Source organism: Chelonoidis abingdonii, chromosome 5 (genome assembly GCF_003597395.2).
Source record: "Chelonoidis abingdonii isolate Lonesome George chromosome 5, CheloAbing_2.0, whole genome shotgun sequence".
Taxonomy (NCBI): domain Eukaryota; kingdom Metazoa; phylum Chordata; order Testudines; family Testudinidae; genus Chelonoidis; species Chelonoidis abingdonii.
In genome coordinates this window covers 35206706-35231126 of record NC_133773.1, presented here as the reverse complement: position 1 = coordinate 35231126, position 24421 = coordinate 35206706, and the positions used below count along the sequence as shown (strand labels likewise).

Genomic DNA, 24421 nt, shown 5'->3' with positions numbered 1-24421 from the left:
AGTAGACAGGTGACCATTCATTGCCCAAATCATGGTAGCATTGATCATGATTCCATAGTTAAAGTTCAGTTTAACAGGTGCATTAAATGAATTGGTACAGAAAAAATAAGTTCAAAAATCTCAGACTTTTTCCATGGACTTGTCGCACTTTTTTTCTTTGTACTCCTATTGGAGGAAATCTGGGACCTGTCTTTTGTCCATATTGTTGCTTCGCATATGCTAGTTGGTAGTGTTTGTCTGTAGAGCCTCTGAAGCTTTTTAGGCATAACTGTGAGCATGGCAGCAAGCTGGATCTGCATATCTAGGGTAGTGTCAACACATCATGAGAGAGACATGTTGAGGCCACTGTCAAGGTGGAACATCTTAGGTGCATGGACTGTGTGACAGATGTACTGATCTGTTGACATGTGATATAAAAGCATATGAGGTCACTTAAGGATTTGTATTAGAGGTCAGGTTTGAAGCTGAGGTACATATTGTTTTCAGGTATCTGTTGGATCAAGTGAAAGCTTTTAAGGAGCAGTGGAGTATATTATCGACAGTGTTGTAGGCAGTATGTAAAAGTGGAAAGAAATGTACAAGTCTCTTCTCTTGATTTTATTTCCATGTTTCCAACATGAGGGTTAAAGGGGAGTGTCCACCCACAATCTTAAATTGTCAGCTTTTGTTTGTTTAACATGTACCTGTATCAAATGACTAGCCCTGCTATCACACAGAACTGAATTAAATCAAGCAACTTGGTTAAGTTGTTACATTCCAGCTGTAGGCAGTAGTGTGGTTCAGTATATAGGCCATACTTAGCAGAAGGCGGGCCCCCATCCTAGAAAGCAGTGACTGAAAAAGATTGTGGGGTCTTGGTCGATAACCAATTGAACATGAGCTCCCTGTGCAGCATTGCAGACACGAGGCCTAATGTAATCCTTGGATGCATAAACAGGGGACTCTAGAGTTGAAGTAAAGGTTGTGTTCACCTCTTGTTTGACCCTGGTGCAACCACTGCTGGAATACTGTGTCCAGTTCTGGTGTCAACAGTTCAAGAAGGATGTTGGTAACAGAGAGAATGATTATAGAATTAGAAAACATGCCTTATGGTGATATGTTAAATAGCTTGAGCTTTTTGGCGCTAAGGAAGAGAATGTTAAGGAGTGATTTGATTACAGTCTAAGTATCTACATGGGAAACAAATGTTTAATAGCATCTTCAATCTAGGAGAGAAAGGTATAACATGATTCAATGGCTGGAAGCAGAAGCCAGACAAATTCAGAGTGGAAATTGGGTGTAAATTTTTAACAGGGAGAGTAACTAACCATTGGAACAACTATCAGTGACAACTTCTAAATCAAGATCAGATTTTTTTCGAAAAGATATGGTCCAAGAACAATTTTACAGACATTCTATAGCTTGTTATAGGAGATCAGACTAGATGATCAGTGATCCCTTCTGGCCTTGGAATCTATGAATCTAGGCTGTAAGTCAGATCTGGGATCTCTTCCTGGCTCTGCCATTGACCTGCTGTGTGACCTTCTGTTACCTCACCAGTAACATGGAGACCGTACTTAATCTCCTTTGCAAAGTGTCTTCGGCTCCATGGATGAAAAGTGCTACATGAGCATATAATTTGATCAATGGGGAATGATCACCTGCGTAAAACCTGCAGCTGTTCAAGGGACTGATCACTATGCAGGCTTGTTCTGTCTTGTCCTCATCACACGCAGCAGAAGGAAATAAAACCAATAGACAGATTTTTTTTTTTAAATCAGAGAGAATATTGGGTGTTGTCCATATGCCTTTCCTTCCAGAGACCTGAAATTTGGATGGCTGATAAATAGTTTTTTTATAGCACACTGTACAAAATATTTATATTGTATACATATTTCTAAAATCAAGCCTAACCAATAACATTTAGCGTTCCCATGCAGTTTGCTTTAAACTTGTTCCATCTTTTAGCAACCTTGAAATAACATTTCTATGTCATTATAAACCAAGATTCAACTGAAATATTCAAATCAATTTTATTGCCTCAGATATATTATAACAAATGGGGAAAAGTCCAATCTCTACAGGTAGGAAGTGAGGTGGGAAAATCTCCAACCCACAATACCAGGCCAGTTATGTTGGTTGTTTTTTTTTTTTTTAAAAAAGGGTTATTGCAAGCATGATTTTGGAAAATTGATGCAATAAAAATTAATGTTTGAGAGTCCAAGGAATGCAGGATTGGTCCTTCAAAAATGTATATTTTCCTTGCTACACTGAACTTTTGTACAAGGAAACTACTCATTACAGAAACTCGTTGATTGCTGACAATGTTGGCAATGAGACCTTACAAAAGCTAAACCAAAAATTGATTTTTCCCGCCTAGAGTAATATCTATATTCAGATATATATCAAGTTCCATAAAAACAAAATTTCAAGGCAAAGTATTTGTAAAAACTTAATACACAATCCTTTTAAAACATTACAGAATTCATAAATTGTCAAACTTAATACAAAGTTTACTTTTAAAAAATTGTTCTCAAAATCTCTTAGTGCACTTAAAGAGAAAAGATCAAAAGCATTACTGCTATCTTTCCTTCCAGTGTTAATTAGAATCATTTATATCTATTCTGAAATCATTTGGGGGGTTTTATATGCTTATAGGGAAACACTGCAACACAAGTATGAAAGCAGGCAGTTTCCAAGCTGATTTAATTTTAACTGTGATGAAAACTAGAGTATGAACCTTACTATTTTCCTTTGTACTAATTTCCATCCTGGCGATTTTTTTTTTTTTTTTTTTTTTGTTGAGTCCAAGTCATATGGAATACATATAGCTGCCTCCTGCTTCATTCCACTGAATGTAACATCCTCTTTTTACCATTGTGCAGGTACATCCGACACCTTCACGAGTGTTTGAATCAACTGCTTGTAATACTCAGAAGTTGATGGCCCATTTTATAGGACTGATTTAGGAACCCTAAAAGAAGAGGCTAACTTTCCGTGATTTGCAGAAGAAAACAGGGTCATTGTTTTAAACCAGGTAGATTAATTTAAAGTCTCTTTATGGATTTCAAGAGTTCTTCCATTTCTAATGTACTAATATCCTTCATTATCAGTACCATCTTCAGAATCTCATTATTCCAACTCAATGTCTCCTGCATACACGGTAATCAGCAGTATTGCAGCAAATCCTGTTAGTAAACCAGCGTTCTGAATGAGGAAGAAGGTTAAATCTGTTCTCCTTCCAGTCACTTTCTCCCTCAGCATGTCGCTCATCTCTGGGAACTAGGGGAGAGAGGTTTATTTTTTAGGTAACTGTTGCCATCTTGTGGTAAAATATGTAATTTAGCATCTTGACAGTGATTTTTATTTTGTACTTTATAGCTGTGTTTGGATCTTAAACCTAATAGAAAGGAGAGGTAGTGGTAGGAATAGGTCAAAGAGCCCATTTCACCAATGATGGGAAAATTGAAATGGTGGTCAATTCTCCTGTACTGTAATCTAGAGATGTTATCCACATCTGAATCATATGACATCAGGAATAAATGGGGGTCCATCTACTAGGCCAGATGTTAATACAAGCAGCTGCTGCCATCTAGCCAAGTTACACAATTAGAATAAAAAGGATGTTGGTCTGTCATTTCAAGTACTGCTGCAGTCAGGCACCTCTCTAGGCTCTTTTGAGGAATGCAAAATAAGGCTTCTGGGGGCACAGCTACAAACTCACACAGTGGAACTGAAAATGCACATGTCCGTTCAGAACTGGAACACCTAAGTGAACGTTTAGGTGCATTGATAAGCTGGTGGTGAATCAGGGCTTAAAGGGCAATAACTGTGTGGTGAGATTTATCCCTTCACCTAATGCACTACAGGGACAGGCTCTAATAAAGGAAGATTGTTTGATTAAAAATACATCAGTTTTATGTAACCATAAGAAAGTATGATAATTCAACACACTGGACCAGAAGACTGAAGCAACATACTATAGAATTAGTTGAGTTTCCTACCAGTCAATGAAGACTGTCATCAAAGGTGACAGACCTTAACATCCATGTCAACACTCCCTTTAACCTAGAGTTCCTCACATCCATATTATCAACTATAGGCTGCTCTCAGGTTCCACCCACCTGTGGCCACACATGGAACCTTTATATTCAATGTGGATATGTATAAAGCCAACATAAAAATTATATTGCTACCCTATATGGACCACCATCTATTGCTAATGGTTAGCAGAACACTTCCTCTTACATAACAAGACCAAGCTTTCTTAGTAAGTTTCCACTGTACTCTTACACAGCCAGATAGTCAAGGCATTGATGACCTAATATGATGCTATAATCACAAAATATCCACAGCTAGTGATATTGGCTTCTAATCAGCACCTCCCTTCCTATGCATGCACACTGCCTCCACTGATCTCCCAGGTTCTCAGGCCAAATAATACAGGAACTGTTGAAGGAATGAGACCAAGCAGCCACTAGCTAAAACACACAAAGATGAAGATCTCTGGGACAAGAAATTCCTTCAGACTTGCTCCGGTGTCCTGTAGAGACAGCCACTTTCTCATCAGCCATAGCTCAATCAAAGTCTATGTCCAGCTGAGCTGGAGTGTACATTGTTTAATTTAAACTTGTGGTGTATTCCAGAACCCCCAAGCTCCACCTTTTCTGACCAAATTGTGTGGAAGAAACAAACAAGCATGGAATAGATAATGCCATGCCTCCCTTAAGGACCATTCAAACAGCAGGAGATCCTGAACATAGTTCCTTCTCTATGAGCCACTCCCTATAATTTTGAATCATACTTCACAGCAGTGAACATTTAGGCACTCTCTAGTAACACAGGCTATTAACTCCTTCTCTGAAAAGTAGGCTACCACCTATCTTGAAAAATGTTGTTCTAGAACCACTCCCAACTGCACTGACCTGGCAAACTACAGGCAAATAAACTCTGATTTCCCTTTCCTTGGGATGGATTATTTCTAAATTGATCAAAGGCAGCCTCACATCACCTAACAAGAGCTAATTTCCCATTTAGGCTTCAGCTAAAAGTATGACATGAAAATGATACTGGATGTCCCAATGAATGTCTCTCTCTCCTGGCACTGCCAGTCAACCCCCCCCTCCCCCCCAGCAATTGAAACCTACATCATGAGATACTGCAGGACTGGCTTAGTGGCAGTACCCCCAAATGTTTTCATCCTTCCTAATAGACCACACCCAGAGGATAGCAAAGGTTAACAGCACTTCTGCAACCAAGGGCCTAGTCTCTAAAGGGCCACCATGCTCTTTTCAACCTTATGGAATGTCTACATTAAATCTCTAGGGGAAGATTATCAGATGCTATTGCTTTAAATGCCAGGAGTCTGTGGATGATACTGGGCTATTTATCCCTGTCACCTCCCCTGTAAACTATACCACCTCCAGCTATCCTGCACCTGAACATCATCAGATCTTAGATGAGGAGCAGCTGACTGAAGCTGAACCCAGAGAGAAAACCCAGGACTAATGCTAGTGGGGTACAGAGACTTCTCAGAACTAGACAACACCATCAGTACAGGGTGCCTACCCCACCATGCAAAGTATGCAACTTACAAGACACCAAAATAACTGAGAAGCTTATTTCAACCTACAACATGCCAGGAGACAATGCCCTATCCTGTTTGTCCAGATGACCTTCTATCATGTCAGACACAAACCTCTAAACACAGCGATCCATTCATTTGTGACTTCCAGGCTCACTTATTGCAACCTGGGTAGTTGGGAATAAATCCAAAATCACTAAACTTCAGTGGTGCAGAAAGCAGTTCACTTGCTGACAAAGACAGCCCAGCAGCTGCTGCTTCTCATCCCATCTTCAAATCATGGCACTGGCTACCGTCAACTGTTGATTCAAGTTTAAAGTTCTAGTCTTGGTTGGTTGTGGTGTGTGTTTGTTTTCTGCAAAACTCTCAGTGGGGTGATATTAAGTCAGCTCAAACTGCCTCTCCCTTCATGACCTCCCAAGTCAAGTGCAATCCCCTCAAACAGGTTAAGACTAGTGGGAGCAGAAGACAGTCTTCTCAGAAGTAAGCCCATCACTGTATAAGTCCTTCCCTCACCCCCATCCCCCACACACACACTTGCACTCTCTCTCACCCACATGTGCAAGTCACTAACAAAAGCTCTGCTCTGCCTGCTCTCAGAACAGGGGAGAGAACAACAAGAAGAGAAATGAAGTTCTAATTAATCCTACCTGCTGCTAGACAGAGGAATGTGAAAATCAGGAGAGAAGTGGAAAATCAGACCTCTGTATAGAGCACTCGCATAATTTTGTTTTCAGATACAATTGTAACAGACAACCTAAAAACAGAAGAGCAATGGATATGGAGACAGGGTGTTCTCTATATAATGGGTTAAACAACAATTGTTTTAAGTTGAGCTACTCTAAATATAAGGAAAATTCATGAATTTTTCCATGATATTCATGTTACATGAGTACTTACATTTATGATCTCATATCAAAGAGCAGTTGGAGTGAAATTAAAGCATTTCAGGAGTTAAATTGTTCCTGTAGAGGTTACTAACCCATTGTGAGCGTTTGAAGGACTCTTAGTGTGCTGGTTGACTCTAAAATGGCCTCAAGTGCTACCTGTGCAATCATATCTTGTTGGACTGTAGCTGGAGGTGGACCAAAATTATCACCTTGCTCTGAGGCCTTCAAATTCTGGGAATTTGGAGGAGCTTCAGGTTTGAACTCTGGGCTGCAAACCTGCATGAACAGATGTGGTTGAAAACTCAGTTCCATTTCAGGAGAATAGCTGGTCTAGCAAGATTTGAGCCCAAGATAGTGATGTTTATGAATGGTAGTTAACAAGATTTCTAAATGTTGTGATTTAAAAATCTCATCAAGGGCAAGTCATGCCTAATTGCCTTCTATGATGAGATAACTGGCTCTGTGGATGAGAGGAAAGCAGTGGACTTGTTATTCCTTGACTTTAGCAAAGCTTTTGCTAAAGTCTCCCACAGTATTCTTGCTAGCACGTTAAAGTAGTACAAGCTGGATGAATGGAATAAAAGGTGGATAGAAAGCTGGGTAGATGGTCAGGCTCAACGGGTAGTGATCAATGGCTCCATGTCTAGCTGGCAGGCAGTCTCAAGCAGAGTGCAGCAAGAGTCCTGGGGCCGGTTTTGTTCAATATCTTCATAAATGATCTGGAGGATGGCGTGGACTGCACCCTCAGCAAGTTTGCAGATGACGCCAAGCTGGGAGGAGTGGTAGATACCCTGGAGGGTAGGGATAGGATACAGAAGGACCTAGACAAATTAGAGGATTGGACCAAAAGAAATTTGATGAGGTTCGACAAGGACAAGTGCAGAGTCCTGCACTTAGGATGGAAGAATCCCATGCACTGCTGCATGGCTAGGGACCAAATGGCAAGGCAGCAGTTCTGCAGAAAAGGACTTAAGGGTTACAGTGGATGAGAAGCTGGATCTGAGTCAGCAGTGTGCCCTTGTTGCCAAGAAGGCTAACAGCATTTTGGGCTGTGTAAGTAGGGGCATTGCCAGCATATCAAGAGATGTGATCATTTCCCTCTATTCGACATTGGTGAGGCCTCATCTGGAGTACTGTGTCCAGTTTTGGGCCCCACACTCTACAAGAAAGATGTGGAAAAATTGGAAGGAGTCCAACAGAGGGCAACAAAAATGATTAAGGGGCTGGAGCACATGACCTAGGAGGAGAGGCTGAGGGAACTGGGATTGTTTAGCGTGCAGAAGAGAAGAAGGAGGGGGGATTTGATAGCTGCCTTCAGCTACAGACGCTCCCCGACTTATGCAATGTTCCGTTCCGGAACACCTTCTGTAACTCATATTTTGCGTAAGTCGGAAACATATACCCAACAATTACGCACTGCACTTCCCCCCCCCAATAAAAAAACCCCCACAACAACCTATTTCTAGCTTACAGAACTTTTTCTGTAAGTGCGGATTTGTGTAACCCGGGGGGCATCAGTACCTGAAAGAGGGTTCCAAAGAGGATGGCTCTAGACTGTTCTCAGTGGTGGCAGATGACAGAACAAGGAGTAATGGTCTCAAGTTGCAGTGGGAGAGATTTAGGTTGAATATTAGGAAAAAAAATTTTTCACTAGGAGGGTGGTGAAGTACTGGAATGGGTTACCTAGGGAGGCGGTGGAATCTCCTTCCTTAGAGGTTTTAAAGCCCTGGCTGGAATGATTAAATTGGGGGTTGGTCCTGCTTTGAGCAGGGGGTTGGACTAGATGATCTCCTGAGGTCCCTTCCAACCCTGATATTCTATGATCATGATAAAAGCTTACATGACTGATGCTAATGAGTCCAAACCGCAGCTCTCAAACACAAGCCTCAGTCTAAAACTTATCTGTCTCCCCAGCCTTAATACTTTATTTATGAAATAGGTAGGCCATGGAGCCTATTATGAAGGTGAAGGTTAGTATATTTGTGCTGAATCAGCAAGTATGAAAGGGAGGCTCTTCACTCTTGGCTGATGTTTGCTTTTGTGCCATTCTTATTTTTTGTAGCTGTAGTAGTTACAAATAAGTGGGCTGGGGAACACTTCACTATCAAAGCCCTAACTTGAACAAAAAGCACCTCAAAATGCAACAGGTGAGATTATTGACAAGGCTTTTTAATAACTTAAAGCATGATGCTAGAGTTGGAGTAAAAAGTCCCCTGGAAATGACAAATTAATGCTGACCTCAAAGGTTATTGTTGCTCATAACTTTCCTACTCAACTAACAGTTAATGAAAGATGTAGGATAATATTCATGATATACATACAAACTTATACTGAAATATAAAGAATTGTTGAATAGTTAAAAAAGGTGGGGGGGGTTGTGTTAGTTTAATGTTAATAGTTTGATTATGTATAGTCCTCTGCTAAGGCTTTGGCCTAGCTTTTGTCTTGCCAATCTTTCTCTTACCTAGGACTTCTTTCCATAATGCTTACAGCTGACAGGACAAAGGTGGTGTTGTGTTAGAGGACTTATGCTAATTAACTTCTTCTTAGCATTATATTGTGTGTATCAGTAAGTCCCTATATTGGAAAAACACGAGTAAGATAACGAAGACATGAAAACAGTATAAAGAGCAAAAGTTTTGTAAACTGAAGCTTGCATGTGCATATTGTAAAAGTTACATAAGACAATGCTTAATGTTGAGTGAAGGAAAGCTAATGAATATGTAATATGAAAAGATACAAGTGAACAAGGCTCAAGTCTCAGAAATACCAGACCAGAGACTTGAGACAACCATCATGAAATGCAGAAATGCCTCCTGGTACCCTGGAACTCAGAAACTTGGGCCCCTACCTATTCTACCTTATCTGTTTTTTGTCTGGCCTAAATATGATCAAATTATAAGTGACAATAATTCTGTTTCAATATGTAGAAATTTGGGTGGATTTGTACTCAGTTTCCAACCTTGCAAGAGGATTTTTCCTTATTACAGATTGCTGCTGGGGTAAGAGAATTTTTCTCCAGTCATAGTATTGCACAGTTGGTTAGGAGCACTAAGAAGGTTTTCACTTTGATATATTTGCTGTTACATTCTGTGCCCCAAAGCAGTATCCTGACACCCCCATATTTTTACCATGGTGATATAATTGATATGTTTTGTGCAAAGTATGTCTTGTAAGGTATCATTCTAGAAGTCTTGATCTGTTACAGGATATTCATGTTTATGTGCTGTCATTGTATCTAAAGCTATTAATATTGACTACGTACCAATATTTCAAATGTGTGTGCTCCTGGAAAGACACCCACAAAGCAGTTTACATCCAGACTAGCCAGCACATTGTAGAAGAACCATTCAAGGTAATTGCCCATTATGTTCACCTGATGGTCTCTCCCGTGGATGCTTCAGCCAGTATGGGGGTAATGGCTTTTCTAGGAGTCATCTGAAGCATGCAAGGGCATGTGACTAGATCATGCGATACTGGACTCTATCTTATACTTGTACTTTTCCATAAAGTGGGCTGGGGACTTTGCTTTGAACAAAAGTTCTCTCCACATGAAGGAAGCTATAAACAGAGGAAGTGACATCACGTGGCCTCACTCCCCTTACAAGTGAACACCTGGAAACCCCTTAGGAACAAAGACTGAACCAGGGGATATAGTCCCAGGCTGAAGGGATTTCTAGCCTGTGTATGGAAAATTTGTGAAATGTTTGCACTATCAGGGTAAGACACTGCTTGATTCAAATCTTGTCTAGTGTATAGAGCTTAGACTGCGATTTTGTTTTATTTCTTGGTTAACAACTTTGATCTGTACACTCTTACTTACAATCAATCACTTGAAATCAATCTTTCTGTACTTAATAAATCTGTGTTATATTTTTTACCTAAAACAATATGTTTGAAGTGCAAGGGGAAATCTTCTCAGGAACAGGAGCTGGTGCTTTGTCCTCCCCACCCTGAGGGAAGGGTGGACTGGGAAATAAACGTATACTGGTCAGGCTTTTGACCAGGGCAAGACAGTACAGCTCTGGGCTCCTACTCTGGGGGGGGGCTGGTCGAAGCCTCTCTATTGTTAGTTCATGAGTTGCTAGGAGAAGCATTCATGTAATTGCAGCTGGGTAAGTGCAAGACCTGGAGAGAACTGCAGCTTGTCATGACGTCACAGCTTAAGAGGGGGGCCAGGTTAGTGAGACAGAGCTCAGCAGTACCCCAGTTCCCCAGGGAAGTCAGTCACATCCCCTATCTGATTCAGAGGGCAGAATACCAAATTGTAGTGAATGAAGCATTATTTAGTTCCCCTGTGGAAATGCCTATATTCCTATGCATGCATAAATAAATAAAATGAAATTGTATCTCACCATATCTGCCAGAGAAATGTACAGGAACATACCGCCAGCTATTGCAAAGATAATGTTAGGAGCAAAGTTGCTGCCCACTAATATACCAAAAGCCAGACCAATGTAGCAAGAACACGCCGAAATAAAGTTGAAAAACAGAGCCTGGTAGGTGCTCATTCCTGCATTTAGCAAAATGACAAAATCCCCTGGGGAGAAAAAAAAAAGAGTGGGAGAGGATGTTAAATGATTATTTTCTAAAGGTTTGAAAGGAGATCTGTAACTTGTATGAAAGTTATAACCCAGCCCTCTTTCATATAAATACTGAAGAACATTTTCAGTCAGCATTAACATGACTGACAAGTCAGTTAATGGAAATATCTTACCCAGTTCATGAGGAAACTCCTCACATAAGATTGCTATAGATGTACTAAGTCCCTGAAGCAGAGAGAGGGTGAAGGACGCACCAATAGCCAGACCATCAATGAAGTTGTGCAAGGCATCACTCAGCGTGATCATCCAGGCAATTGTTCCAATCTCTGACAATGTGGGTCCCTTTAAACATAAGCAACTTTGGGTTTTCTCTTCCTGCAGAAAGAATGTAGCAATTATGTGAAGCATTAAACAGCTGCAAAGAAGCCAATGAATTTTTCCCTTTTTTTAATGTAGCGCTGCTACAGGGTAAAGTACTAATTGTTATGAAGACCAAAGTTCTTTGTCCCCAGAAATGACACTGAACAGGTAGCAGCTGCACACACTTTGACCCAAATGGGGAGGGATCACCACTCTGACTATGAAATGGCATCTCAATGTCCATTTAGCCCTTGGTTCATCTGAGACAAACACCAAGGGGGAGAACTGGGGTAGTGGATTTTACAATTCACATACCAATCCATGAAAAATTAGACAGAATACAAACTTAGAGTTCACATAGGGTACTAAAAGCTATCACTCACTCTCACTTCAAACCACTTAATTTGAAATGAAAGGGGGCTATCATATTACCAGTCCCTGTAATTCTTACTTGGGCATTCAGATACCCTGCTGATGGGCACCTATATAAAACCTAGACAGCCTTCCAGGAGCATCATCGATTGTTTCACTTGTAAGTTTGGGCCCTGCAAGTCTCGTCTTGGGGTTAAAATCAGTTTCTGAGGGGGGCATGTTCAATATCATTGCCAGTAAGTAATTTTCACTGTGCTGCTGAATGGTTCTAAGTTTTAAAAAAAACAAACACAGCTTAGTGCAGAGCTGCTGAGTGTGAACATTTAGGACCCACTCCTGTATTCCAGAAGTAGAAACAGAAGTCTGGCACCATTTAGTAATGAACACCTTCGGGTAGATAAAGCACAAAATAAACTGTCTCCTTTGAAAAATTTGTGGTTTCCTAGGTGTTTGCACATACAATTTACAGTAATTGTGCTACTACATTTATAAACAACCACATTTGTACATAAAGGCTCTTAGAAATCAATTAGCTAGTGCTAGCGCTTGAAATGGATAGTTCAATATATATTGAAGTTACAGAAACACTGCCCTTTCTCTTTAGCGCACACTGTATACATCAATGTAATACCATATTCCTCTGATTACAAGACAACTACAAAAATAGTTGTAAGAAGTGTTTAATTATAAACTATTAAAAAAAGGGGGGGTTCCTATGTGAAAGATAGAAGCTACTGAACAATTAAAATTTGCTGTTAGTAAATGAGAATATAAAATACTGATGCAGATCTTACATGTGCTGACATTGCCATATGTTAGTGTTGACTTGGCAGCTAACAGAGCATCACTGACTCTGCAACCTTGCCAAGATAACTTTCATATTGCTCAAGTGAGCTAGCAGTTTATAAAAGCTTCTCTCTTCTTCCTAGATAAGCTTATATAACCAACTGAGAAACAATACATTAAATAAAACAATGTTCATACCTGAGCAGAGACCACACTAACTGTGTCAAAACTGAGGCTTCCATTAGGCTCTATTATGGCTGGATTTGCATAGCATGTTATCCCATTATTAGATTTCAATGGTATGGGTGGATTACCCTTAGCCTGAGGAGGATTCTGTTCATGATTTTCAAAATGAGTGTGGCCAGTCTAAATGGGGAGAGAAAAAACAAAAAACCCATAAAAATACAGACTACAAAATAAGAATGAGTCTAAACACACTGTTCAAGAAAAATCAGCTTGTCCATTTGGATGGACATATAGATGTCTCTGTGTTTATTATACTGTTAGGCAGAACTTCCCAAACCGGTCAGAGGACCACTGGTGGTCCACAGAGCATTTGCTGATCATTAATGGAAAGCTTGCTCTTCACAAGGCGGTGCTTTTTCCCCTCTCAATTCCAGCCGTTAAGTTGCACTAAAGACAACTAAAATACATTAGCAAGTACTGAATGTTCCTGTTCCATGTATGTAATCAGTATAAATTTCCACAGGGATGTTATGCAATTGCATGGACCATCTCCCGGTTGTAATCTTCAACAGCAGGGGAGATAGGGCTGAGGGATCTCCCAGGGAGAAGGAGGTGGCATACCAGAGAGTTGAGGTGTGATTTAAACTCTAAACAAGTTTGAGATGCCCTGCTCTGAGACATCCTGTAGACAGTACGTGAGCATACAAGACAACAAATACAGTGTGATGGGGGACAAAACTGAGAGCCTGTGCAGAACCCACAATTCCTGTTCAAGTTTCTGCACTGGAACATGGAGAGGATGTGGAGATATTGGCAGTGAGGTGAAAGCACAGTCAGTGTAGAGTCACTAGGCCAAAATCTTCATGGGTGGGAGTGTCTGGCTGTATTTGCTTATCCTCCTTACACCCTACAATATCTGCATGAGTGCCCAAGGGAGGGCTCCAAGGTAGAATGCCCTTACGTATTTTCACCAGGCAAAACCCATTCATTCAGGCTTTGCTCACCGGATTTAGTCCTTGATGGTGAATAGAGGGTGGCCTAGTGATTAGAGCAGGAGATGGGAACTCAATTTCTGGGTTCTTTTCCCAGCTCTGCTTATAATTCTCTGCGTGAGCCAGGTTCAGTTACTGAGCCTCTCTGACCCTCCATTTAACCAAGAATCTCAGAGGGGTGTTGTAAGACTGAGATCCATGTAAAATATTGTATATCATCAAACTACCAACTATCAAATAAAAATGTAACAGCTGTTTCAAACCAAGGCTCAATTCTGTAATATAAAAAGCCTACTGGTAATGTAACTTGCTGAAATATACCAAAATACATCGGTCCAGTTAGCTACCTGGCCATAGGTCTTCAGTATCATTTTAAGAATCCTTTCCACAAAGAAGAGAATATAGAATCCACCGAACACAGCTACTGCTTTCTCAACATAGTTGTCAGTTTTAGGATCAAATCCAAATGCCTAGAAGAGAATGTAACAGCAATTCAGGTTAATCAATCTTAACACACTTTCAGGGGAAAAAAAATACACTAGTTGGACTGAATCCTGTGAAGGACTGAGTCTCCTACTACCCACTGGCTTTAATGGGTCCTAAGTTATTACTCAAACCTAAACTTTTAAGTTAGGCCATCAATAGTTGGGCTGATGTATTGAAAGGTACAATTTCCAGACAGAGTGTAGAGGTCACTCACAAAAGTCTCTCCATTTACTTCAATAGGCTTTGTTCCCGGTAAGCAATATTTACTGTCCTAGAACCATTATATATTTGCCAACTATTGTTTTTGTTTTGGATCCTGCATGCATAGAAAATAAATCCTTCCCTTCCAAATAGTAATTTAGGTACATGATAGTCATAGGTTAAAATGAAATAATGACAAATCACTTTAATTACTAGATGGTAGAATGTTGCAAGAACAAAAATCCCAAACACAATCCAAATGTGTGGAAAATTATATATAAATGTGTCTGTTTCTATAACCTTTTTCCACAACAGGTAATTTAAATGTATTTCTCTACATGTGCAATTTTGATATTGGTTTGCCATTATTTGATCTAAGTTGAGTCTCTTGACCCATGATAGTATTTGAGGAGGAAACAGGTATTTCCCTGACAGCTAAAATTCCCACTAAAACTGAGCCAGGAAGAAACTTTGATTATTTTAATGGGGGAATGGGTCAGGGCACAAGTCTGCTTGCATGAGGACCTGTCAGGATACAGACTTGAAGGGGAATTTTACTGGCTTAAAGTAAGCAGAATTTGGCTATAAGGGCCTAATTTAACCCTTAAAAATACATGTGCAGTTCTCATTGCCACCAGTAGTAATAGCATGCATTCTGAGGACCAAATTCAGTTATAACACTTTAGCTTGCCCAAGGGATCTGAAGTAAATGTAATAAAGTAAAAATTACCATGCTGACTTTAATACCTAAATTACTATTGTCAAAAATTGAATCAAGTGCCTAGGAAAATAAGGCCCAAAGTCTGAGTTTCACTCCGAAGTGCATATGAACTTTTCCATGTGCCTGATTTAAATGCACAAAATTTACTGTGCTGGCATGTGCACTTAGATATCTACACCAGGCATACACAAAATTATCTGTACAGTCAGCAAAATACCTATTGGAAAATGTAGGCCCAATATTTAAAAAAAATCAATGGTTAACACTGCATTTTTTTAAACTATTGTATAAAATCCCTTGATTCAGATTAACTTTCCACTAATATTTATTTAACGAACTGAGATAAGAACTGCAAGCACTTTGATAAGTGACAGTAAAAGCTGCCTGTTTTCCTCGTGGATACCTCTTGGGTCTGAGACTGCTAACAATAACTTGAGTAGACCCCTTTCTGTCTGTGGGACTGATTGCATTATTAACAGTTTGTAAGACAAGGTTCCATTATTGTTCCTACTTGTAACAATATTACCACACAATGAACTACAACAGACATTCCTAAGCCTTCTACCTGTATAGTCACAATACAAAACAGAACTTGAACAAATTGATGTAATTTTGTTAACTTCAGAATTACAGAAAGTATAAACTTAGGGGAAAATGCATTAGACCATTCTCCAGTGATGGAAGCATAATGTAGTACAGTGGTCCTCAATCTCTTCCCGGCCACACCCTCATGTTACAGTAAAGTAGGGGCGTTCCCCACCCCTCTAGCCATAAAGACAGATGGTAGTCAGGCCCCCCTGAAATGTGTTCACAATTCCCCTAGGGGTCATGACCCACATATTGAGGACCTCGGCTATAGTGCACTTCAAAAATGACAACACTTTGGAAATGGGTAAGTGCCATAGCCAGAGAATGAATACCCTTCCTTACCTCTGGAATTAGCTGGAAAATCGCATTGGAAAAGAGCGTCCCAATGGCCAAGCCCACAAAATAGGTTAAAATCTTGGGGAAATATGGCTTCTTCAAGAGAGGAGTTAAAACCAATCCAAGGAGTGATGCCAGGTTGATGATAGTCACAGCAAGGAACCCAAACCCCCAAACTGTGAATGAGAGCACAGCAGAAATACCAAGTGTTTTAATATGATATACAATGTATTTTTAACAGATGAATTGACATGAGTATAAAAAATTGTTCACAAATCATGTTTGAACGGCAGCTGATTTTAGAATTTACAAATTGAGAAATCGTAAAAAGTACAGTGTGACTTTAAAGGACCTGACCTGAACTCTCAAAAACAAGGAAACCAAAATGCTAGAACTAATTTGTTCCTGTCTGGAACCAGTCACATCAAGGATTGAAAACACACTGGGGTCTGAAGTCCAGGATTTGGTGGGCCAGATTGTCAACTGATGCAAATCCACTTTATTCTGAAGTAAACAGAGAATCTAGCCCTGCTATGTTTAATCTGGGACCAATGCTTAAAAGCTAAACCAGAGGCCAGTGTAGTCATGACATAGGAATAAGACTATCTTGCTAGACACCATGGCTACATTTGAATATCATTTGCCATTGGAGAGCCGAGAAGCAGCCAGAATATTTGTAGGTCCTTTCCTCACAGATCTCTAGGGTTGGAAATGTGCACTGCTTCATTCTTTATCCCATAATCCTTTCCCTCTGAGGGAAAGATTTGTAGGAAATCCCCAGTAGTGGGGACTTGCAGCTCCCTTCCTCTGTCGACTCTCCCAAGTTCCTCTGTGGGGAGGATACAGTAAACTTCTCTGAAATAGCAGCAGAGAATCCTGTGGCACCTTATAGACTAACAGACGTTTTGGAGCGTGAGCTTTCGTGGGTGAATACCCACTTCGTCAGACGCAGGTAGTGGAAATTTTCCGGGCAGGTATACCTATATGCTAGCAAGCAAGCTAGAGATACGGGTTAGTTTCAATCAGAGGATGAGGCCCTGTTCTAGCAGTAGAGGTGTGAAAACCAAGGGAGGAGAACTGGTTCTGTAATTGGCCAAGCCCATTCACAGTCTTTGTTAGTCCGAGCTGATGTGTCAAATTTGCAGATGAACTGAAGCTCAGCAGTTCTCTTTGAAGTCTGGTCCTGAAGTTTTTTTGCTGCAAGGATGGCCACTTAAGGTCGTGCTATAGTGTGGCCAGGAGGTTGAAGTGCTTCTCCTACAGGGTTTTTGTATATTTGCCATTCCTGATATCTGATTTGTGTCCATTATTCCTTTTCTGTAGAGACTGTCCAGTTTGGCCGATGTACATTAGCAGAGGGCATTGCTGGCATATGATGGCGTATATTACATTGTGGACGTGCACGTGAATGAACGGTGATGGTATGGCTGGATCTGGTTAGGTCCTGTGTTGGTGGCGTGGTGTAGATATGTGGGCACGTTGCATCGAGGTTTGTTGCATGGATTGGTTCCTGAGGAAGAGTTACTATGGTAGTGTTGCAGTTGCTGGTGAGAATACGTTTCAGGTTGCAGAGTTGTCTGTGGAAAAGGATTGGCCCGCCACCCAAGGCCTGTGAAGGTGATCATTGTCCAGGATGGTGTGTAGATCCCTGATGATGCGTTGGAGGGTTTTAGCTGGGGGCTGTATGTGTGGGCGCAGTGGAGTCCTGTTGGTTTCTTTCTTGGGTTTGTCTGTGCAGTAGGAGGCTTCTGGGTACCGTCTGGCTCTGTTGATCTGTTTCCTAATTTCCTCGGTGCGGGTATTGTAGTTTTGAGAATGGCTTGCCATTACAGAACCAGTTTTCCTCCCTTGGTTTTCACACCTCACTGCTTAGAACCGGGCCTCTATCCTCCCTGATTGAACTAACTCGTTATCTCTAGCTGCGTACTAGCATATGTATACCTGCCCCTGGAAATTTCCACTACCTGCGTCTGATGAAGTGGGTATTCACCCATGAAAGCTCACGCTTCAAAACGTCTGGTAGTCTATAAGGTGCCACAGGATTCTCTGCTGCTTTTACAGATCCAGACTAACACAGCTACCCCTCTGATACTTCTCTGAAATGGTTTCTGCGTGTCAAGTCCTACCTGGAAGTAGTATCTAAATATCTCAGAATGGAGCATATGTATCAACATTTGTATCTCTCTACCTATCCACCACACACAGAGAATGGAACAGGGCCATGAGGGAGAGTGGGGTGGACATTTTTTTTTTATTTTTAATTTCTTGTGAGTAACTGTCTCTGTGGTTGATGCCATTTGCTGTAGAAGTCCAATGTAATAATGAAATAAATCAAGGAAGATGCAGATTCTCAGCTCGTGTAAATCAGTATTATTTGTTTAAATTAATGAGCTAAGGCCTTATATAACTGGAGCAAGTTTTAGTGAACAGCATATTTACACAGAGAAGGTTTAAACTACTCCTAAAATAGGTTTAATCAAATATTAACATATTGTCTGTGTGTGAAACACTTTGGCCCTATTAACCCATGCCACACCCACAAGGAAAATTTACATGGAAAACACCATGTGGTTCATGGCGTGAAGCTTCCAGTGCATTATTCCCTTCTGAAAGGCAATTTGACTTCCAGAAGGGAAGAAATCTTTGAATCTCTGAGGAATTCATGCAGAGAGCCAGCCCGTCTCTTCTCCTGTACAACAGCACAGTACCCTTATGGCCATGAGCTTACCACCCTGAGCAACAGGAGATAGTACCACGTATAGCAGCTGGCTCCACAGTATGATCTCTGGCCAGATGCCAATCTTGAAACCCACTGAGGCCTCTAACATGCAGTGTTTGTGTGGAGAGGCATCTGTGCATTCAGAAAGAGGCGAGATATTTTCAGGTGGACTCTGCTCCCTCCCATCAGCTATTTTGTGGGAAGGGATTTTTCTGACAGAGATTCTGCTTCTCTGACACCCTCAGTGCTATGTAGCTGAAAGCTAATGGGGCTATGTAAACAGAAGTGCAACAACTCATATGAAAATGAAAAGGTGAAAAGTCAGACAAATTTCAGACATTCTATATCAGTAAGAAAGTGACACTAGCGGGTGGAAAAGAAGATGGCTTATTAGTGACAGAGAGAGAGAATTTCAAATAGTTCAGAAAGTAGTACTAGAGACTCTTGAATAATGCAAAAATTGTGCATGAGTAAAATGAGAGGAGCCTCTTTTGAAGACAGATAAGGGTAGAATCAGACTCTGAAAAGCTCAGTCCCATGCACCATGAGCATAATTTCAGGTGACAAAAAGCTGTGCCATAAATGTTCCAGAATCTGCACTGCAGATTTTGTTATATGCAATGTGAAATTGTCAAGATTGAGGTTTATTGTCCATGCATATCAAAAAGTTTTCCTATACACAAACTTCCCTCTTACCTCACCTTTAAAGAAGTTCTACAGTATAACCACAATCAGTTTTCCATATAAACTGCTAATTCTACCATAAAATCATCCACAAACAATCAGTCAACGTTATGTTGGACTAAATGAGAGCAGCAGGATAATCTGTACAGTATAAAAGCTGCTTTGAGTTCTTCTTTGCACTGCTGGAGTGATGCAAAGATGACTTAGCGTAGGCCAGGGGTTGGCAACCTTCGGCATGCAGCCCATCCGGGTAGTCCACTGGCAGGCCACGAGACATTTTGTTTACATTGACAGTCCACAGGCACGGCCACCCCACAGCTCCCCGTGGAGGCGGTTTGCTGTTCCTGGCCAATGTGATTGTCAGCCCTAATATGGAGCCAAATCCCTCACTGCACTGGAGTTGCACCAGGCTGAATTTAGTTTATTTTGCCTGTGTGGTGTCAGTGTCCGAATTTTCAAATGGAAAGGAATGTACATAATGTTATGAGAGGAAAGTGAAACCTTGTGCAAACAATTTAAAAACCTAAATCAATATTAACTAAAGCAGGGGTCAGCAACCTTTCAGAAGTGGTGTGCCGAATCGTCATTTATTCACTCTAATTTAAGGTTTCGCATGCTAGTAATATATTTTAATGTTTTTAGAAGAGCTCTTTCTATAAGTCTATAATATATAATTAAACTATTGTTGTATGTAAAGGAAATAAGGTTTTTAAAATGTTTAAGAAGCTTCATTTAAAATTAAATAAAAATGCAGAGCCCCCCGGACCGGTGGCCAGGACCCGGGCAGTGTGAGTGCCACTGAAAATCAGCTTGTGTGCCGCCTTCTGCACACGTGCCATAGGTTGCCTACCCCTGAACTAAAGCTTTGATTTTTATCTGTACTAAAAATAAACAAACATACATTTGGGTTCTGTAATTACCACAATCCACACAACTTTTGCTTTTACTATTTAGAATCATTATAAAACTGAGCCTTTTCATTTGTATATTGTTAGCTCCTCTCCATTATCCTGTGCACTACAATTATTTTAAAGCAGATTTTTTAAAAATAAATTAAACCTATTTTCAGGTGTTAAAGAAACTGGGTCAAGAACACTAAAAACCTTGATCAAGACGCATTAAATTAGGACAAATATTTTAAAATTAGATTGTTTTTAATTTAATACTATCCATTTTGACAGCAAAAAACAGGATACATATTAATATCTACAAGTCAATGTAGAAAGACAGCAGAAAAACTGAGGTCAGAAAATAAGAAAATTAGTTTAATACCAGATTGCTAGAAATGTGCTGACTGTAGAATAGTGGCTGGCAGGCACCTTTTTGTCTGGCAGGCACCAGACGAAGGACCACTGCAGCGGTACAGCACCCGCCGAAATTCGGCGGCATTTTGGCAGTGACGCCTCTCGATGATGCCACTTGCCGTCGACAAGCGACGTCATCGAGAGGCATCCCCGCCAAAATTCGGGGGCGACGCCTCTCAATGACATCACTTGTTGGCGACAAGAGTCATCATTGAGAGGCGTCCCACCGAAATGCCACTGAAATTCGGCGGCATTCCGGCAGGTGCTTTCCTGGGGTCCAGGACGTGGGCGCATTAAGATGCCTCCACAGGCCCCATGGTGCCTACGGGCACCGCTTTGGGTACCACTGCTGTAGAAGATTCTCCATGGCTAACCAATGTTTAACTGAAGTCAGTCAAGGAGAGAAATTTATGCCATCTGTTGGCTGCAAACTTCTCATAGGCATTATGGGAGACAAAGGGCAACAGCTAGACTATCCTGAGCTCCCTGCCTGAAAACATGATCCTACCATTCAGCAAGAGCAGTGATTCTCAACCTTTTTTCATTTGTGAACCCCTAAAAAATTTCAAATGCTGCTGGGGACCCCTTTGGAAATCTTAGCCATGCTTTGTGGCTTCCCAGGGGTCTGCAGACCACAGGTTGAAAACCACTGAGCTAGGGAAGATAGCAACTAAAATCTTAGGACCATAAGCTCTTTTATACTTTACCCCCTGACTTTAGTAAGTTAAGGGACTCTTCTCCCTCTAACAAGGAGATTCTAGGAATGTATTTAATGGACACTCTGCATATCTGAAAAGGCAAATGGTTATCTGTGGTTATCAGCTGGTGCAGAGTGTGTAGATCTGCTCTGAAGAAGCAAAGGAGGGAGCTGCATATGATGCCTTGGACAGGCAGAATGCCTCAGAGCATCAGCAGTTGGCTGCTGCAGTTCTGCAGGTCTCCCTGCCATTACTCCTCAAAGAGGCAAGAACATGATTTCGCCCATAGTGCAATACTATTTATTAAGCATACAACCCACATGGAAAATAGATGTGGGTTACATGCTGCCTTTTAGCATTTTCTCTGTTTCCAAAGCAACATTTTCATTCTTAGTAATTACTGAGTTACGGGCTTTGTAGTGAATTCTGGAATTTAAAAAAATATTTGGGCTTCTAAAATGTTCTGTATTTCAGGCCCCTGTAATATAGGGTAGGGTAGGAGGCCCCTGAAAATTTTCTGTAGTTCTCAGGCGCATGCTGCCTCTCTTATCTTGTCTCTGGACACTGTTGATGAGTTGGTAGAGTCAAAAGAGAGAGAACGAGATGGTCACAACAGCATAGAGGTCAATTATGGGTCACGCTTTACATGTACAGGCTACTTAAACCACACAGAAAAATAATATACTTCCTCTGCTCTCTGTTGAGATCCTTAATGGCCCTTATCAAGATAGCTGAGATCCTACTGTGTATGGCATATAGTTTATTTATTATTATTATTAAATAATGCAGTTCAGTAACATTGTCTAACAGCCAGAAAAAGAGGCAACATTTTCCAAGAAAAAAGCCTGTCCTCAGACTCTGACAAGTAGAAAATCCAATATAACTTTGATTAAATATTTACATTTACCTCTGCCCTTGGTCATGGTAGGAGAAAAAATTATTTGGTTATTATTTCAATAATGCCACTATTTTATGTAAATTTTTTGTTAATTTGAATTATTCTTTGCTCCAGTTTTTTGTGTATTTATTATTATTTATATTATGGTAGCATCTAGAAGACCTGACCAGGGCCCCATTGTGCTAGTCATAGTATGAAAAATATCACAAAGATAATCACAGCCTCACAATACTCATAATCTAGGATTATAAGATGCAATGGCTTTACTTTTTAAGTAAGTGTTAAAAAAATAAATATTCTTTCCATATGAAAAATTAAACTTGTTTTGTTAATTGCATTATAACTAAGATGAAAAGTCATAGTAAATGGAGATCAGGGATTTAATGAAGTCCTAAGCAGCATTAGTCAATGTTCATTTTATTTATTTTCTTTTATAGCACCCCTACAAACCACCTGTAATTCAGAATTACATATTTTTAATAGTATATATTAACAACATTAACAAACACTATTGTTGGCCTGATCCAGCATTCCTTGCATGCTCAGAACTCCCACTGAGCTCACTGGATGTTTTGGGTATGTGAGGAATGCCAGAACAGACTTGATATGGGGTTTACAAAAGAACGGCTGGGAAAAAAAAACCTGATGAATTTCAGAAAACCAATATGCAGAATTTTGTGCAAAAGGTACTGAAAATCTGAAAATGCGTACAATTCTGCAAAAGTAAATGTTCTTTCTAAAGCAATTAGTTTTTGGTGTAGACAGATCAGAAGGGGTTAAGTGGGCACAAAAAAACCCCATTGCATTATTCTTCACTATTTCATGCAGTAAGAAAAATAAATGAAGAAAGAGTAAGATAAAGTTAGCAACAGAACCCAAAGGAAGACTGTCAGCGTGAGCCACTGGTATAAAATAGCAAAGTGATCAAATGTATTCCCACAGGTAGAAAGAAGAGACTGAAATCTAGCAAATTCTTATGGAAAAGTCTTTTTGAATTCTCCCACCATTAAATTTTCAAGTTTTACTGCAAATCTGCACAGACATTCCTACCATGTTTTAGTAGACAGCACTGAATAATAGCAGCTTTTAAGATGGCGAGCCACAGCAGGCTGAATGGCCAGAATTGAACTGATATGGTTACTTCACATGATTTTAAGAAGAGAAGTAAGGGAAAGGTTCTCCCTTAAAGGGCCATTCAAATGGAAACATCTCATAAAATGGGCAGCATTCTGTTGGGTCAGAGTAATGGATGTAACACCCAATGGCAACAGTTGTGGTAAACCAATAACAAAGTTACAAAATAAGAAATATAACAAGAACAAAAAAGTTGGGGCTCTTCTACCCATTCTTGTAAACCTAGAAACAAACAGTGACAGCAATAAGATCCATATACCAGGGTTAGCTAAAGCGTGGCCCAGGGGCCAAATAAAACTCCCCTTGTTATATGTGTCTCATAACTGACCTCAAGTTTAGTATGGAGGCATGGCACACAGAATCTGCTGGTCTCAGCATGCAATGCTCCATCTTGATCCAAGACGACCAGCAATCCATTCTACCTCATAAATTAGATCCAGATTTGAGACTCCTGGCAAGTTGTCAGTGTGGACCTCATCTAAGCAAAGTATGGAAACTTTGTAAACTCTTTCAAACTTGGGTGCCTATGTCTGCACTTAAGCACCAGAATAAGTGGCCTGATTTTAAGATGTCACAAGGGTAATGGGAATTGTGGGTGATCAGCACCACTAAAAAACAGAGAATTCATTTAGGTGCTTTCATATGGATTTAGGCACCCAACTTTAAAAGGATTGACCTTTGTTGGTTTGGCTTTTGTTTCAACTCACAAGCAATCTCAACCAAGGAAAGAAACTAACAATGAGCTCTGTGGTTAACAGCATACCTGCCTCTGCCTTGGACTCAAATTATGATGATTTGATTGGGAAAACCTTTTCATTCTAAATTCTTTTTAATAAATAGCTACTAATGCCATCAAAATTACCATCAGCAGTGATACTAGTGTTCAGCACAGCACAAAAGCCTGCAAGAACAACAAATTACTGCATAGCACTACACATTATTTTGCACTAACACCATGG

The 24421-nt window shown here is 40.4% G+C and overlaps 1 protein-coding gene across 1 annotated transcript in view; it reads right to left on the bottom strand.

Moving 5' to 3' along the window:
- Positions 1 to 2732: 2732 nt before the first annotated feature.
- The window catches only part of SLC39A8 (solute carrier family 39 member 8), a 45211-nt gene continuing 23522 nt past the window's right edge, over positions 2733 to 24421 (bottom strand). Inside the window, exons 3-8 of the mRNA XM_032782932.2 lie at positions 16032 to 16201; positions 14041 to 14163; positions 12714 to 12881; positions 11171 to 11372; positions 10809 to 10993; positions 2733 to 3261 (exon numbers count right to left, since the gene is read on the bottom strand). Of these exons, the coding sequence (XP_032638823.2) occupies positions 3112 to 3261; positions 10809 to 10993; positions 11171 to 11372; positions 12714 to 12881; positions 14041 to 14163; positions 16032 to 16201 (998 nt within the window). The 3' untranslated portion in view covers positions 2733 to 3111. The remainder of the gene's footprint in view (positions 3262 to 10808; positions 10994 to 11170; positions 11373 to 12713; positions 12882 to 14040; positions 14164 to 16031; positions 16202 to 24421) is intronic.